Here is a 14716-nt window from a genome sequence, read left to right as displayed (position 1 = left end):
ACATCCTGAGCTGCGGATATTCACAATAGATTTTAAAATGAAAAATTTCTGTGCAATAAAAATGATGAAGACACAAGTAAGGCCGGGTTCACATCTCTGTTTATTTTTCCATTCTTCTGATCCTGCAGAAGAGCAGAAAAAAAAAAAAAAAAAAAAAAGGATCCTGTATTTTAAGCATCCGTTATGCTCATTTGTTATCCGTTTCAGCCATTTCCGTCTGAGACCCATTATTTTAGACAGAAAAAAATGCAAATATATAAAAAATATATTAAACCACAAAAAGGAGTGTCCTGAGATAAAATCAAAGCCATTATTTGTATAAAACAGGCTTGGCAATCATGGAAAGAGCCTTATAAAAACAGCCCTTGTGTTGTGTCACTCAATCCGTCAAAGGAAGGCGAAAGAGTCGTAGACGCTGAATGCGGTGATTATGCTATATGTGTTTTGGGTGTAGATATTCCTGTGTCTAGCCCTGTACTGGCTTCTGTCTGCTGGTCTCCTGAAATGCATGCTAAAAAGAATTCCTGGCATCTCCCTGTCAGCTTTTAGTCCAATAAGGAAGCCACAGATATACAGCACATGCTGCAGCTTCTGGAGCCTGGCTGCTTTCTGAAGGATCAGGACATCTGCAGTTACAGGAGAAGCGTGCTGGGGGCCTTGGCCGTCTCCTCTCTGCAGCCGCTCTGACTCTATACAAAACCCTCTTCAATGCGTGCCTAGTCCGAAAAGCCACTTGCTGATCTTGGTTAAAAAGAGGCAAGAACAGAAGAATGGCCTCGGGAAAAAATCAGCACGGCATGTATAATGGATCCAAAGCAAGCCTGCTGCTATCACAGGAATACACTCATGAACTGCATGTGAAGATGTGTAAGAAAATCGCTCAACTAACTAAGGTAAGATAACGAGCATCCCATCCGTCATGCCACCTAACGTGACAGAAATCCATTCAGGAGGTACGATATGCCGGCACGGCGTATTTCATGCTTGCGTTTATGATGATCGTTACTTACTATGCTTTACGGATACCCTTGACTACTTTGTCTGATGTCTGTGCATCCAGAAGAAAGAGGTGTAAATCTTTAAGCTACATCTTTTTAGAACGGTAATTTATATCGTACTGGTACTCCGCCAATGCAACTTCTTTTAACACTGGTTTGTCATTTGTCAGGTTCGGATGCACATTTTTTATTTATTTTTTAAAAGAGGTGCTAAAGGTGCCCATACCTTGGATGTAAATTTTTAGAGGTAAAAACTCACTCAGTTCTCCTGTTTTATCCATATTTAAAATGGTGCAGTGGCAGTGCAGTAGAATATACCGTAGGTAATAAAGTAATAGGCTGGCAATCATTATATTACATTTCTTTCATGGAGAACATGTATGCGTGTGTTATAGGATAGGGGATTCGAAAACATTGTGTGTTCAATATACATTGAAAGAAAGCAGAATGCCTAACGACATATAGTACTGTAGTTATATGTTTTATGTATTTTATCATTGAATGGTAATCCGATTGTGACACTAGATCCGGCGCCGAACATCTCTCGTCATTTCTCAATTGATTTAAAATCTACAGGAGATTTTTGTATTTCATAATGTTGAGCAGCATTCAATCATGATAATATATATAGGACAGTAAATAGATTGCCTTCATTATCTATAGTGATTGCACGCTCACACTTGCTGGTCGCTAACTTGTGGTCATAGATGGCGGTCGTATAGATGGCAGCTACAATAAGGCAGCATGGTGGTGGTGTTTGAAGGTTGTTTCTGTATATCTGAATGTGTAAGAAGACATTTCTAAGGTATGTATGTCATGGAGTGTGGGAGGAAACCGGAGTACCCGGAGGAAACCCACGCAAACACGGGGAGAACATACAAACTCCATGGGGCATTTATCTAAAACTGGAATCACCCAAATATTCTACAGGTTTGAGGGTCCAAGTAGAAGATGTAAAAACGCATCCATTAAGCACATTTGTGCTTAAGCTATAAAACTTTACTTGGCCTTTTCTCAGTCTGCAAAGAATTTTACTTTATAGATCAATAGTTTGTGCTCTAGAGCTTTACTTCTTTCTGCAAATGAGCCAAGCCATTTTGGATGCTACGAAGGGCAGTCAGACGCCCACCTACACCCTGGATGCTAGGGTTGTAAATTCCCCCTCTTAAAGTGGTTATCCGTTCACATTGAAGATGATACGGACATTCAGCTGTTCATTATGGGTTCTGGCATCCCTAACCCTCAACGTTCAGCTGTTATCAGCGTGGAAGCTCCACCTGGACAAATGTACAGTAGTATTACATGGCAGCTATGTAGAACATGGAAGGGCCTGGTCAGATTGGTATGGAGGGGCTGTACAGTGATCGCAGGGTCAATTAATCCTTGGAAATGGAAGCATTCTTGCTTATGTTCTCACTCTTATGTACAGCCAGCCTTACTGAAGATAGATTTCGGTCTACACTCTTGTGTTTTTGAGCAATATGGCATTGTTTAAAGGGAATTCAAGATTGATGATCTATCCTCATGATAGGTCATCAATATCTGATTGGTGTGGGTGCAGCACCCCACCAATCCTCCCTTTAGAGAGCGCTCAGCCTCCTCACAGTAGACCAAGCACAGCGCAGTACCTTGGGTAGTGGCTGTGCTTGGTATTGGAGTGGCAGAAAGTCCGTGTAACAATGAAACTGAGGTCACAGGTTAAGAAAGAGACCACAGGGCTCACCCAAGCACCACAACCCTTTCTAACATTTGGCTGGTGGAGTTGCTGGGATTCAGACCCGCACCAATGTGATTATTTATGACCTATTCTTAAAAGGGTTGTGTATTAATGGGGGGAGAGGTGTTTGCAACCCCCTCCACTTGGCTGGACCTGTAAAGGAAAGATTAGTTGCTTGTTTCCTGGCGCCAGCTGCTCACCCCTTTACCCTCCAGGCCTGCACTGTTTCACTGGGGTCCCTTGTTGTCAACATCTGGTTTGACATTGCCGTAGCCAGTCACTGGCCATGGTGGAGACTAAATCCCTTTACATCAGAAGACTATTTGTCATGATATAAGTAGCCGGTCACTGTCACAGCCAGTGATTGACTGTGGAGATGTAAAACCGGATGTTTACCGCAAGGGAGCCCAGTGGGGTATCGCAGGTCTGGAGCAGAAGGAGTGGGGAGCCGGTGTTGGGAAACAGGTAAGTAATCTTTCCTTTACAGGTCCAATAAAGTGTGTGTGTGAAAGGTGAGAGGTGAGGGGTTGCCGAAACCCCCCTTTATTTTTGCACAACCACTTTAAGTCCCAGACAACCCCTTTAAAAAGATGTAGTTTACATAAATTAATTTAGTAATTTACAATTTAATTACTGATTGTTCTAGTTCAGCTAAATATGGGTACAATACTCCCATCTGGATGTAAGGAATCTTGCTAGAACTGACTGCGTGCCAAGCAGTGGCGACTCTAGGAACAATATATAGGGGGGGCACAAAGATACCACAGTCAAAAATGGGGGGGCACAAACAAAATAAGTATATATCAATAAGATTACAAAATACGAGTGAATTGCGATATGCAGGGATACAGTTATAATAAAGCAATTTACTTACAAAAGAAGCTACTCAGTCGTCTGCTGTGCCGTCCTCTGCTTGCATCCACGTATTCTTTCCCCTTCTTTCTGTCTCTCGTCAGTGCACAGGCACACTGTTATGGGGGATCTGTGGAAGACACACTGTTATGGGGGCATCTGTGGATGACACATTATGCCTCTCATTAGCCCTCATTATGCCTCTCATATCAGCCCCCATATCAGCCCTTATGCCTCATTAGCTCCCATATCAGCCCTTATGCCTCATTAGCCCCCATATCAGCCCTTATGCCTCATTAGCCCCCATTATGCCTCTTATTAGCCCCATTATGCCTCTTATTAGCCCCCATATGCCTCCAATTAGCCCCCATATGCCTCCTATTAGCCCCCATATGCCTCCTATTAGCCCCCATATGCCTCCTATTAGCCCCCATATGCCTATTAGCCCCCATATGCCTATTAGCCCCCATATGCCCCCATATGCCTCCAATTAGCCCCCATATGCCTCCAATTAGCCCCCATATGCCTCCTATTAGCCCCCATATGCCTCCTATTAGCCCCTATATGCCTCCTATTAGCCCCCATATGCCTCCTATTAGCCCCCATATGCCTCCTATTAGCCCCCATATGCCTCCTATTAGCCCCCATATGCCTCCTATTTGCCCCCATATGCCTCCTATTAGCCCCCATATGCCTCCTATTAGCCCCCATATGCCTCCTATTAGCCCCCATATGCCTCCTATTAGCCCCCATATGCCTCCTATTAGCCCCCATATGCCTCCTATTAGCCCCCATATGCCTCCTATCAGCCCCCATATGCCTCCTATTACCCCATATGCCTCCTATTAGCCCCATATGCCCCCATTTGCCTCCAATTAGCCCCCATATGCCTCCAATTAGCCCCCATATGCCTCCTATTAGCCCCCATATGCCTCCTATCAGCCCCCATATGCCTCCTATTACCCCATATGCCTCCTATTAGCCCCATATGCCCCCATTTGCCTCCAATTAGCCCCCATATGCCTCCAATTAGCCCCCATATGCCTCCTATTAGCCCCCATATGCCTCCTATTAGCCCCCATATGCCTCCTATCAGCCCCCATATGCCTCCTATCAGCCCCCATATGCCTCCTATTACCCCATATGCCTCCTATTAGCCCCATATGCCCCCATATGCCTCCAATTAGCCCCCATATGCCTCCTATTAGCCCCCATATGCCTCCTATTAGCCCCCATATGCCTCCTATTAGCCCCCATATGCCTCCTATCAGCCCCCATATGCCTCCTATCAGCCCCCATATGCCTCCTATTAGCCCCCATATGCCCCCATTTGCCTCCAATTAGCCCCCATATGCCTCCAATTAGCCCCCATATGCCTCCTATTAGCCCCCATATGCCCCCATATGCCTCCAATTAGCCCCCATATGCCTCCAATTAGCCCCATATGCCTCCAATTAGCCCCATATGCCTCCAATTAGCCCCCATATGCCTCCAATTAGCCCCCATATGCCTCCTATTAGCCCCATATGCCTCCAATTAGCCCCCATATGCCTCCTATTAGCCCCCATATGCCTCCTATCAGCCCCCATATGCCTCCTATTAGCCCCATATGCCTCCTATTAGTCCCAAATATGCCTCCAATTAGCCCCAAATATGCCTCCAATTAGCCCAAAATATGCCTCCAATTAGCCCCCATATATGCCTCCAATTAGCCCCCAAATAGCCCCCATATGCCTCCTATTAGCCCCCAAATATGCCTCCAAATGCCCCATATGGCTCCAATTAGCCCTTATATGCCTCCTATTAGCCCCCATAATGCCCCCAGCAGCCACATTTTTTATAAAATAAAAAATAAAAACACTTACCTCTCCTGCTCCTGGACGGACGCCGCCTGCCATTTTCTCCTCAGTCGACTGTGCTCTAAACTGGCGCGCACAGCGTGAGGTCACAGAGCGCCCTCACGCTGTGCGCAGCCCTGCACAGCCGACAGCCGAGGACCAGGAAGTGGTGAGTACAGAGCGTTCACCACTTCCTGGTCCTTCGGTACTAATGAGCGCTTCCATAATGGAAGCGCTCATTAGTATTCACTCGGGGGAATCAGCGGGGGGGCACCTGGGGGGGCAAGGGACAACATAGGGGGGGCAATTGCCCCCCCTCGCCCCCCTCTAGCGACGCCACTAGTGCCAAGACTGCACCAGAATTTTGGCAAAAAAAAATCTGGCACAAAGTAAGTCAACTAATTTATCATCCAACATCAGGTTTGAAATTTACACTGTCTAAGACTGGTTTAGTAAATCTGACCCCAATTTTTTTTATAAGGTTTAATTGGCTTGCAGAAGTCAATTGAAAATGATAACCAATAACTTGTCTGACCTGAGAAAAACCATAGCAGGAAAAAAATATAAACTATATAAAAACCGCATTATGGAATGCCGAAATGCGAGGTGTCAATGAGAAAAAGGCTCACTTTAATGATAGGACATCTTCTTCCAAAGAGGAAAACCCCTGCAGAAAAAGCACAGTTAGTGATGTAAACGTATGTATACCTCTACTGTATTAGGCTAAATTCACACAACAGTGAAAACTGGCCGTGTGACGCGGATGTTTTCATAGCTGATTAAAGTCTATTTGGCTAGTCACATGGCAATTTTTTAACAGCCAGTAAATAGCGGCCATGAAAAAAATAGGAAATGTCCTATTTTTTGCCATTTTTACAACCAGACGGACCCCATATAGATCAATGGCCCCATTTTTAATGGCCATATAGACAGTAGTGCAGCCGTCTAACGGACATTTAAAATGGCTACAAGGGTCTTTCAGGAGTTAAAATAAAACTTGCTCCTCGAACCTTTGCTATTCACTGAATGCAGCAGGGTCTATGAAGCTGGGAACGTCAGGTCCTGCTGCATCCATTGAATAGTGAGGGTTTTTTTTATCACTGGCAGGGGTGGGAGGAATGAGGGGGCATTATATATGGGGGCACAACTGGGGCTAATATCTATACTAGGGCCCAACTTGGGTACCATTATAACTACTAGGAGGCAACAAGGGGGTCTATAACAGAAGGCACAACTGGGGGGGGGGGGCCATGATAACTACAGGGGCACAAAGGGCTGCATTATTTATATTGGGATCTCTATGGAGGGGGCCTAATATATTATTATTATTTGACTTAATGGGGTATGTCTATCCTCCCTGTACACCAGAAAACTGGCATCAGAAAGTTGCAAATTTTGGTGCACACCCTGCTTACTTGAAATTTTACAACTTTTTGAGGGTTTTCAGCCCTTCTTGCCACTTTTCCAAAAAGTAGGTAGAGTGGGAAGCAGGACTGGGCATATTTATCATAATCTAGGCCAGGAAACTGGCACAGATTATACCTGAAATCTACACTAACTCCCCTGCATAGATGTGCCACAACTATTAAGAGGCATGTGGCGCATAATAATTGTGACACATCTTAAGCTGAGGGGAAAAGGTAAGACCCATGTGTAAAACACCAGCCTTAATAAATGTTCCTCAATGTGAGCAAAGTCTAAAATGTAATAATGTGTTTTGGCTATAGCAGTGAATGGGAAATACACACACAGGGTAGCACAGTAAGCTTCCCTTTTTCTGGCGACTCTAAAGTTATGGAAATAACATAGTTTGTTGTTTTATGCTGTTTGCCTAACTCCCATTCACTGCTATGACAGCGGTGGAAACAGCAGAGCGCAGACCTCTTAGCCATTTTTCGTAACTTCACCTACTCCTGGTTGGTACTTACTCATCTCGGCCATGAAAGAATGAGAGTAAGGGAATCTTGTCTGAATGTAATATTATCTTCTCCGCTATGCTGGTGGGGATAGCCACTGGAGTACTCGCTCTTTTTGCTGCTCCATGCTTCAGGTAACTCGTGGCCTTCCCCACCCATTCCTCCTGGTGCACGATCCTGTAGGGCATTTCATGCTCCTCCCGGCTCTTAAATAGCCAGTATGTGTATGGGCTAATCTGTCCCCGGCAATGACCACCACCCCTGGGGGATATAGGGAGCCTTCCCCTATGGGAAGGTGCCTAAGCTGTAGGATCCTAGCTTGTCTATTTTTGCCTTTTTACTGTATGGACCTTGTGCCCCCTGCCCTGATCTACTGCCTGTTTACTAATTTGCATAAGCACTTGACCTCGGCGTTTACCCTCTGACCACGCTTCTTCCTTTGGTCCCATGCATCGGTGTTTCTTGACCTGCCTGGATCAGCAGCCTCTGAATAGAGACTACTCCTAGAGGTAGTGGCTTAGTGGCCCTGCATGGGTCCAGAAGTCCATATTCCTGTATATGGGTGAAGGGCAAAACCAGGAGTCCACCTTCACAGGGCCCTCAGAAGTAGCCCCAAGTCTAATTAATTCAGTGGCACATTACCCGTCACTTTAGATTTCTATTCACATTTGTTTGCACCGTGATGGAAAACTACCTCAGTCCAAAATGAATCCCAGTAGACAGGCTGCTCATTTATAGTGTGAGACTATTTCAATGTCACCTGTGAATTGGAAAAGATCTGTAAAATGCAGACATATTCCCAAATTGTCAGTGTAATGTATATGGAATACTGATGTGAAGATTTTATATGTCATTGTATTGAAAATGAACTTGATTGCAAAACACTGTTTTGACAGAACTATGAATTTATCTCTAAAGATGGAACTGCACAGAATGACAAACAGCTGAGTCACAATGAGCAATTATCCTATTATTCCTCCTCGATGGACAGAGCCCCTTCATGTATTTTTTATATTTCAAATTACTGCAGGATGAGATGGAAAAGAAAACATTTTTCCATCCAGGATAAATATCTGTTTTTACAAATCTAAATTTTAATTGAACCAGGACCCCCATGGTTTTACTGAACAATATTTCACTCACTATAAAACACTATGACTACTTACAAAGGTTGTCATCTTTGGACAATGTCTTTATAAAAGAAGTGCTGATCACTGGCGATCACCAGAGATCCTTTGTAAGTTGTATTGAAAGTAAACATTAATTTCCCCTGCGGTGCCACCACAGGTGAAATAAATCATTACATGGGTCCCAATGAAATCAGTGAGCTCTTGGACATGTAGGGCCTTCCAGACCCATTCAAAGAGCTAGTTATAACTACAGAGGCTGGCAGTGTGAGGTGTCGGACACTCACTGATTGGCTATTGATGACCTATCCTGAGAGAAAGTCATCAATATTAGGAGCCTGGAAAATCCCTTTAAATAAGTGTGTTACACTGGTGACCTGTGTCCGCCACTGCTCCACTATCTCGGGCAGGTGTTGCTCCACTCACCCTGTATATATTGGGGCTAGCATTCAGTGAAATTTCAAGGTTAACCTTCCCTCTTGCTTTCTGTTCAGCTGCTGACTATGGTGCTGATCAACCCTCCTATTTATTCCACCCCTTTGCCTGAGTTTAGGTATTCTAGTGTTTGCTAGTCCTAGTGAAGGTGTGCTTTTCTGTATGTCTACCTGTGTAGGAACTCTGCCTGTTTACCGACTCTGAACCTCTGCTGCCTCCTCTGACTTCGGATTTGTTTTACGGATAAGCACTTACTCTGCCTGCCCTGATCTTGTCCTGGTCTACTGACTATGAGTAATGTCTGCTCCTTTGTTGCTTCACACCAGTGTCCCTGACTGCCATGTGTCAGATGTTAACTACACCGGTACTATTCCAGGTGGTAGCACCCTGGTTGGTTTTCTGCAGTGAAGTCCAGATCCCTGTATAGGGGTTAAATGGTGAGTACCAGGGGACCACCAGAAGAATGCCCTTAGGTTTAGCCCAAAGCCAAACTGGTTAGTTGGCACAGCGGTTCCATGCCCACTGCCCATTACATAGTGTTTATGAGCTGTCAGGTGTTTAGAGATAAGACCACAGATCCAGCTGTCAGAGCAGCTCCTTGAATTCAGTGTGAAGCAGAGAGCCAGTAAAACTCTTTTAAATTGTTTTTGAGATGGTATAATACCCCAGTTTTCCTGAAAAAAGCTAACATCTCCCCCGATGAGTGCTGGAGATGGGAAATTATAATGGAACTTATGTACACTTATGGTTGGAATGCCCACTCGTATAATCCATTTTGGCAGACGCTTAAGAACACAAAACAATTTGTAACAGGGAACACATCAAACCATTTTACTCTGCTTCCCTGCTAAAAGTTGTCTCCTCACTTGACTTACACCAGATGCCAAGCTGTTAATCCCTCAAGACTGGAGGAACATATCCTCCAATGATTGCTCAATGGTTGACAAACGTAGATCAACTCTTTCGCCTGGAGGAGCTTTATGGATGGGAAAGAAGCTCTAGATGGAAGTTCCTGAAAACATGGGGGTCCCTGGATAGCTTACAACAAGAATTAGTTGCTGTGCTCGCTCATCCACTCTCATAGGCAATTTCCAATTCTTGTACTACGTCTCTCTCTACTTTTCTGTATCTTCCTTGGACAGCTCTACCTGAAACCAGCATTAGTTTTTGCCTTTATGTTTTATCTTTCTTTGTGTATCCTTGGATAATGTTGAGATATGGGATTATACTATTAATACCACTGTCATTGCAACATACTGAATAAATACAATGGTGATGTGACTCTGTTTTTTTGCCTACATCACTCATTGTTTTCTTTATTTGTACTGTTTTTTCACTTGTTAAAACCTTAATAAAAATAGATTTCACTAAAAAAAATGCCCCCAAAGGTGTCTATAGCTTTCAAGACGTCAGTAGCAAGATACAAGCGGTAGTACTGACAAAACAATCTGTATTCTGTGTCAGTATTTTAATATGCCCATGGAGGCATAAGCCTGACCTGTACTCATTGCCTAATTTTGCAGCAGGGGATTCCATAAGATACCAGGTATTGGGTTCTGAGTGTGATTTTTATCCTCTGCAATCCCTTTTCCTGCTCATCTGGCTTTATGTAAATCTATGTAACTACATACAAATGCTGAGGTGTGGATTAATCCTACCATACAAACTATTTCCAGTGGCAGGCCTCCAATGGAGGCAGATCAATGCTGAGACCAGTCTGCCTGGAGGCAAACCAGTGCTGACAAGTTATCACCCTCTGAGGCCATGACTACCTGTGGTTTATGTATATACCATGTTTATATCCCCAGTATTCATACTCAAGCACTTGAAAATGCAGATTTGTGAATTATTTTTTTGTGCCGCCGGTCCTTTCTCCATTACATACTGCTCCAGTTATGTTCACTTGTTATCCTTCTGATCAAAGAACACATATATCATTGAATGTAACTCTCTGCTTTCTGGAATTATTATAACCCAGCACAGTTACACACAGAATTAAATCATCGAAAATTTAGAGGACAGTGTCGTCTGCTTTAATTCTGCATTTCTGAAAGCACTGCATTCATAATTACTCAATATACTCTGTCTCGTAGAATTAATGTCCCCGTTTTAGCCGATTGTCTGTCCCTTTTGAAATATGAGGTGTTCTACGCGTATACAAAGACACAGGAAGGACACTGACGGTACAACATTATCTGTTCTCTCTGCAAAGCCTGATAATAAAAAACATCCTTAATATAACAGAATTACCTCTTGAAAGCTTTCAGGCACGGAATCACATATTGATTTTCATTCAGTACACAATAATCTGCCTTTAAGGTAAGGACATTATAATATACAGTGCCCTTGTACTTGGCATTAGTTATAACATCGCAGATGTGGAAGATCTTCCCCGATGTTTTATATGTTATGAACCAGCATTTAGTGATGACTCACCCTACAGTGGTTTCTATGTTGAAGTAAGTAGCTTCTATGCTAACCCGCACAATTGCCAGAGGTAATTTTGACCCTTCCTGTGCTGTACATGACCATGCAGCCCTAGTGTTAAAGCAGTTCTCTCATATTAATATGCTGACAAAATTAAAGGGGTTTTCTGGGACTTAGAAATTGATGGACTAACCTAAAAATAGATCATCAGTAGAGATAAGCGAATTTCGTAAAATGTCGATTCGGCTGATTCGCCGAATTTCACAAAAAAATTCGCTTTGTGACGAATTACTTTGTCACAAAGTGCATATTTTTGTAAGTAGCGGGTGCAATGACAGTGAGCTGCGATAGCGCCGCCTCTGTCATTGTACTCCTTAGATGCCGCGTTCATGCATGATCGCGGCATCTGAGTGTAAAATTAACAATAAAAAAAAATGTAATCAAACTTACTGCCTCCATTTGCTCGCGACGGGCCAGCTGCTGCCATCTTGCTTGAAGATCTCGGCCTGATCGATTTAACCTAAAATAGTATTTTAAAAAATTCACACTTACCTCCTCCATTTGCTCGCGACTGGCTGCCAGCCTCCTTCGGCCAAAATCCTGTGCGGCGCGAGATTATGTCATCATGCCTGCTGGCGGGTGACGTATGACATCATCACGCCGGCCAGCAGCGGGATGATGTAATCTCTCGCCGCATAGATTTTCAGCTGAGATCTTCAAGCAAGATGGAGGCTTGCAAATGTCGCGAGCAAATGGAGGAGGTAAGTGTGATTTCTTTTATTTTTTTATACTATTTCAGGTTAAATAGATCAGGTTTCAGGTTAAATTTATCCTGAAATTCGGATTGAATTCCACTTCGTGGGATTTGATTCGCTAATCTCTAATCATCAGCATTAGATCGGTGGGGGTCTGACATCAGCCCTGGAAACTATTTTGTGGATAGAAGGTTTTGTCCACTGTGTAGTTTTAGGCACCAGTGTACTGCAGTTCAGTTCCCATTCACCTAAAAGGGGTTGTCCCATGAAAAATATTCTACAGTTTTTAAACCAGCACCTGGATCTGAATAGTTTTGCAATTGCATGTAATTAAAAATTTACCATAGCCACTGAGTTATTCAATGAAATATATCTGTATAGCGCCACCTGCTGTTTGTTCTTTTTCTTATTTCTTTGTCTGGCTCACTGAGATGGCCGCACATGCTCAGATTTATCCTTCAACTGCCTCCTGAGCTAATGATAGGCAGAGCTGAGACACGCCCCCTGAACTGCAGCAGAAAAGACACTCCCCTTGAGCTGTCAGCTTGATAAAAATCTAGCGGAGCAATGAATGTTCAGATCTCTGGATCCATGTGAGGTACAGGGCTGGTTCTAGCTTTGTTAGACAGATATTGTCGAGTACAATATGATGTCTGATTTCCATTGTTTACATTAGTCATGGGATAACCCCTTTAAATGGGAGCTGAGTTGTAGTTCCAGAAATGGCCACTACACAGTGTAAGGAGTCATCTGCTCTATGCACTGTATAGATTACAACTAATTGGTCGGGGGTGTCAGGTGTTGGACCTCCCCTCACTCTGAAATTGATGACCTATTCTGAGGATAGGTCATCAATTTCTAAGTCCCCTAAATAGGTTGTCTGGATCCTTACACTGCTGTCGGCCCATACTGTACGTCTATGTGCCTTTATTTTTATAGAAATTTTTTGAAGTTTTTTCCCCCCACAGATTTCCTATCACTGGGTGACCTATTCAGAGATAGCTGATTTGGTGAGAATGAGAGGGGATCGAGGTTGGAGGAAAATAGTAGTTAACAGTGCAGAACAGGTGAAGGGTTAATTTTTCAGTAGAGGGATAATAACAGCATGTTTAAAAGAGGAGGGAAGGAGACCAGAAGAAACGAGAGGTTATTTTCTAGAAAAAATAATTTGAGAATTTACTTTTTTGTGTATAACTGAATTGTTCTCCTTGCTGTCTGTGATATGGTAGGTTGCCCTCGCCGATTTATTTTTTACAATGCTCCTGACATACACTGGCTTATCCGCAGTTTTATGTAGCCCTGGAGTATTCATTAACAATAACAGTAAATATGTGACAGTGTATCTGCATGAAATCTTGGTTTTAGAAATGAGCCTAGAGGATGAAGCTGCTCCAAGGCAGTTTTGCTGGTAAGCTTTGTATAATGATATGAACATGTATATATTGTACCGCACCTCTCACTGACTACAATGTCATTATTTTAAATTGTCCTTAGATGCAAATGATTTTTAATTGGTGTATATATAAATTCAAGCTGGTTTACATATGAATGAGTACAGCATATAGAAAAATGCAGACAGAGACCAATTTTAACACAAGTGTTTGCTCTGTGTCGCATCCATATTTATACAGTCTGCATTGTGGAGCCAATGGGGCTTGTCGCATAATCTTTAAACATATGCACATATAAAAAAAATCTGTGTACACTACTGCTATCCATATTTCAGTCACATACTTACCATTGAAGTCTGCAGAGAATGTTAAAATAGGGATGACTCTGTCTTGTATTACAAATCCTATGTGGACAAACTTAAAGGGAGTCTGTCACCACATTTTGACTTTATAGACCGCTTACATAGCGCTGTAGCATAACTGTAGATGATTCAAATGGTACCTTTGTTGTGTTCTTGTGAAGTTCACCCAAGGCTAAAATTGACTTTTATTCGTATGTAAATGAGGGCTCACAAGTGCCCAGGGTTGGTGTTCACTTCGTTGGAGCCCAGGCTGCTCTGCCTCTTTTGCTCATATCCCCGCCTCTGCCCACCCTTCTCTTCCGTTGCGTCCTCCTTCTCTCCCAGCGAGATCCCGCGCCTGCGCTCTACAGCAGCTAGGCTTTCCTCCTCTTCTCCTGCGCACCTATGGTCCGCTTCCTTGCCGCTGGTTTTGCGCTGTTGGCCGGCGCATGCGCAGTAGCTACAGTGATGCTGTACCCAGAATGATCTCGCTGGGAGAGAAGGAGGACGCAACGGAAGAGAAGGGCGAGCAGAGGCAGAGGCGGGGATATGAGCAAAAGAGGCAGAGCAGCCTGGGCTCCAACAAAGTAAACACCGACCCTGGGCACTTGTGAGCCCTCATTTACATACGAATAAAAGTCAATTTTAGCCTTGGGTGAACTTCACAAGAACACAACAAAGGTACCATTTGAATCATCTACAGTTATGCTACAGCGCTATGTAAGCGGTCTATAATGTCAAAATGTGGTGACAGACTCCCTTTAACCACCTCCGGACCGCTGTACGCACGGATGCGTCCGGAAGGTGGTTGATCTATTCCTCCTGGACGCATCCGTGCGTCATCTCGCGAGACGGAAGGTAAGTGAGTGGATCTCCAGCCTGCCAGCGGCGATCGCTCGCTGGCAGGCTGGAGATGTGA

The 14716-nt window shown here is 43.7% G+C and overlaps 1 protein-coding gene across 5 annotated transcripts in view; it reads left to right on the top strand.

Annotated features, from left to right (window-relative positions):
* Positions 1-412: 412 nt before the first annotated feature.
* The window catches only part of FAM184B (family with sequence similarity 184 member B), a 132206-nt gene continuing 117902 nt past the window's right edge, over positions 413-14716 (top strand). For 2 of the 5 annotated variants that reach the window (XM_044294150.1, XM_044294142.1), the window contains exon 1: positions 416-893. In XM_044294150.1, the coding sequence (XP_044150085.1) occupies positions 771-893 (123 nt within the window). In that variant the 5' untranslated portion in view covers positions 416-770. Of the gene's footprint in view, positions 894-14716 lie in introns of all 5 variants that reach the window. The other 3 variants (XM_044294175.1, XM_044294158.1, XM_044294167.1) reach the window with 3 other exon arrangements.

Source organism: Bufo gargarizans, chromosome 1, assembly GCF_014858855.1.
Source record: "Bufo gargarizans isolate SCDJY-AF-19 chromosome 1, ASM1485885v1, whole genome shotgun sequence".
NCBI classification, from domain to species: Eukaryota; Metazoa; Chordata; class Amphibia; order Anura; family Bufonidae; genus Bufo; species Bufo gargarizans.
The sequence above is the reverse complement of the archived record's forward strand: the minus strand, read 5'-3'. Positions and strand labels throughout refer to the sequence as shown.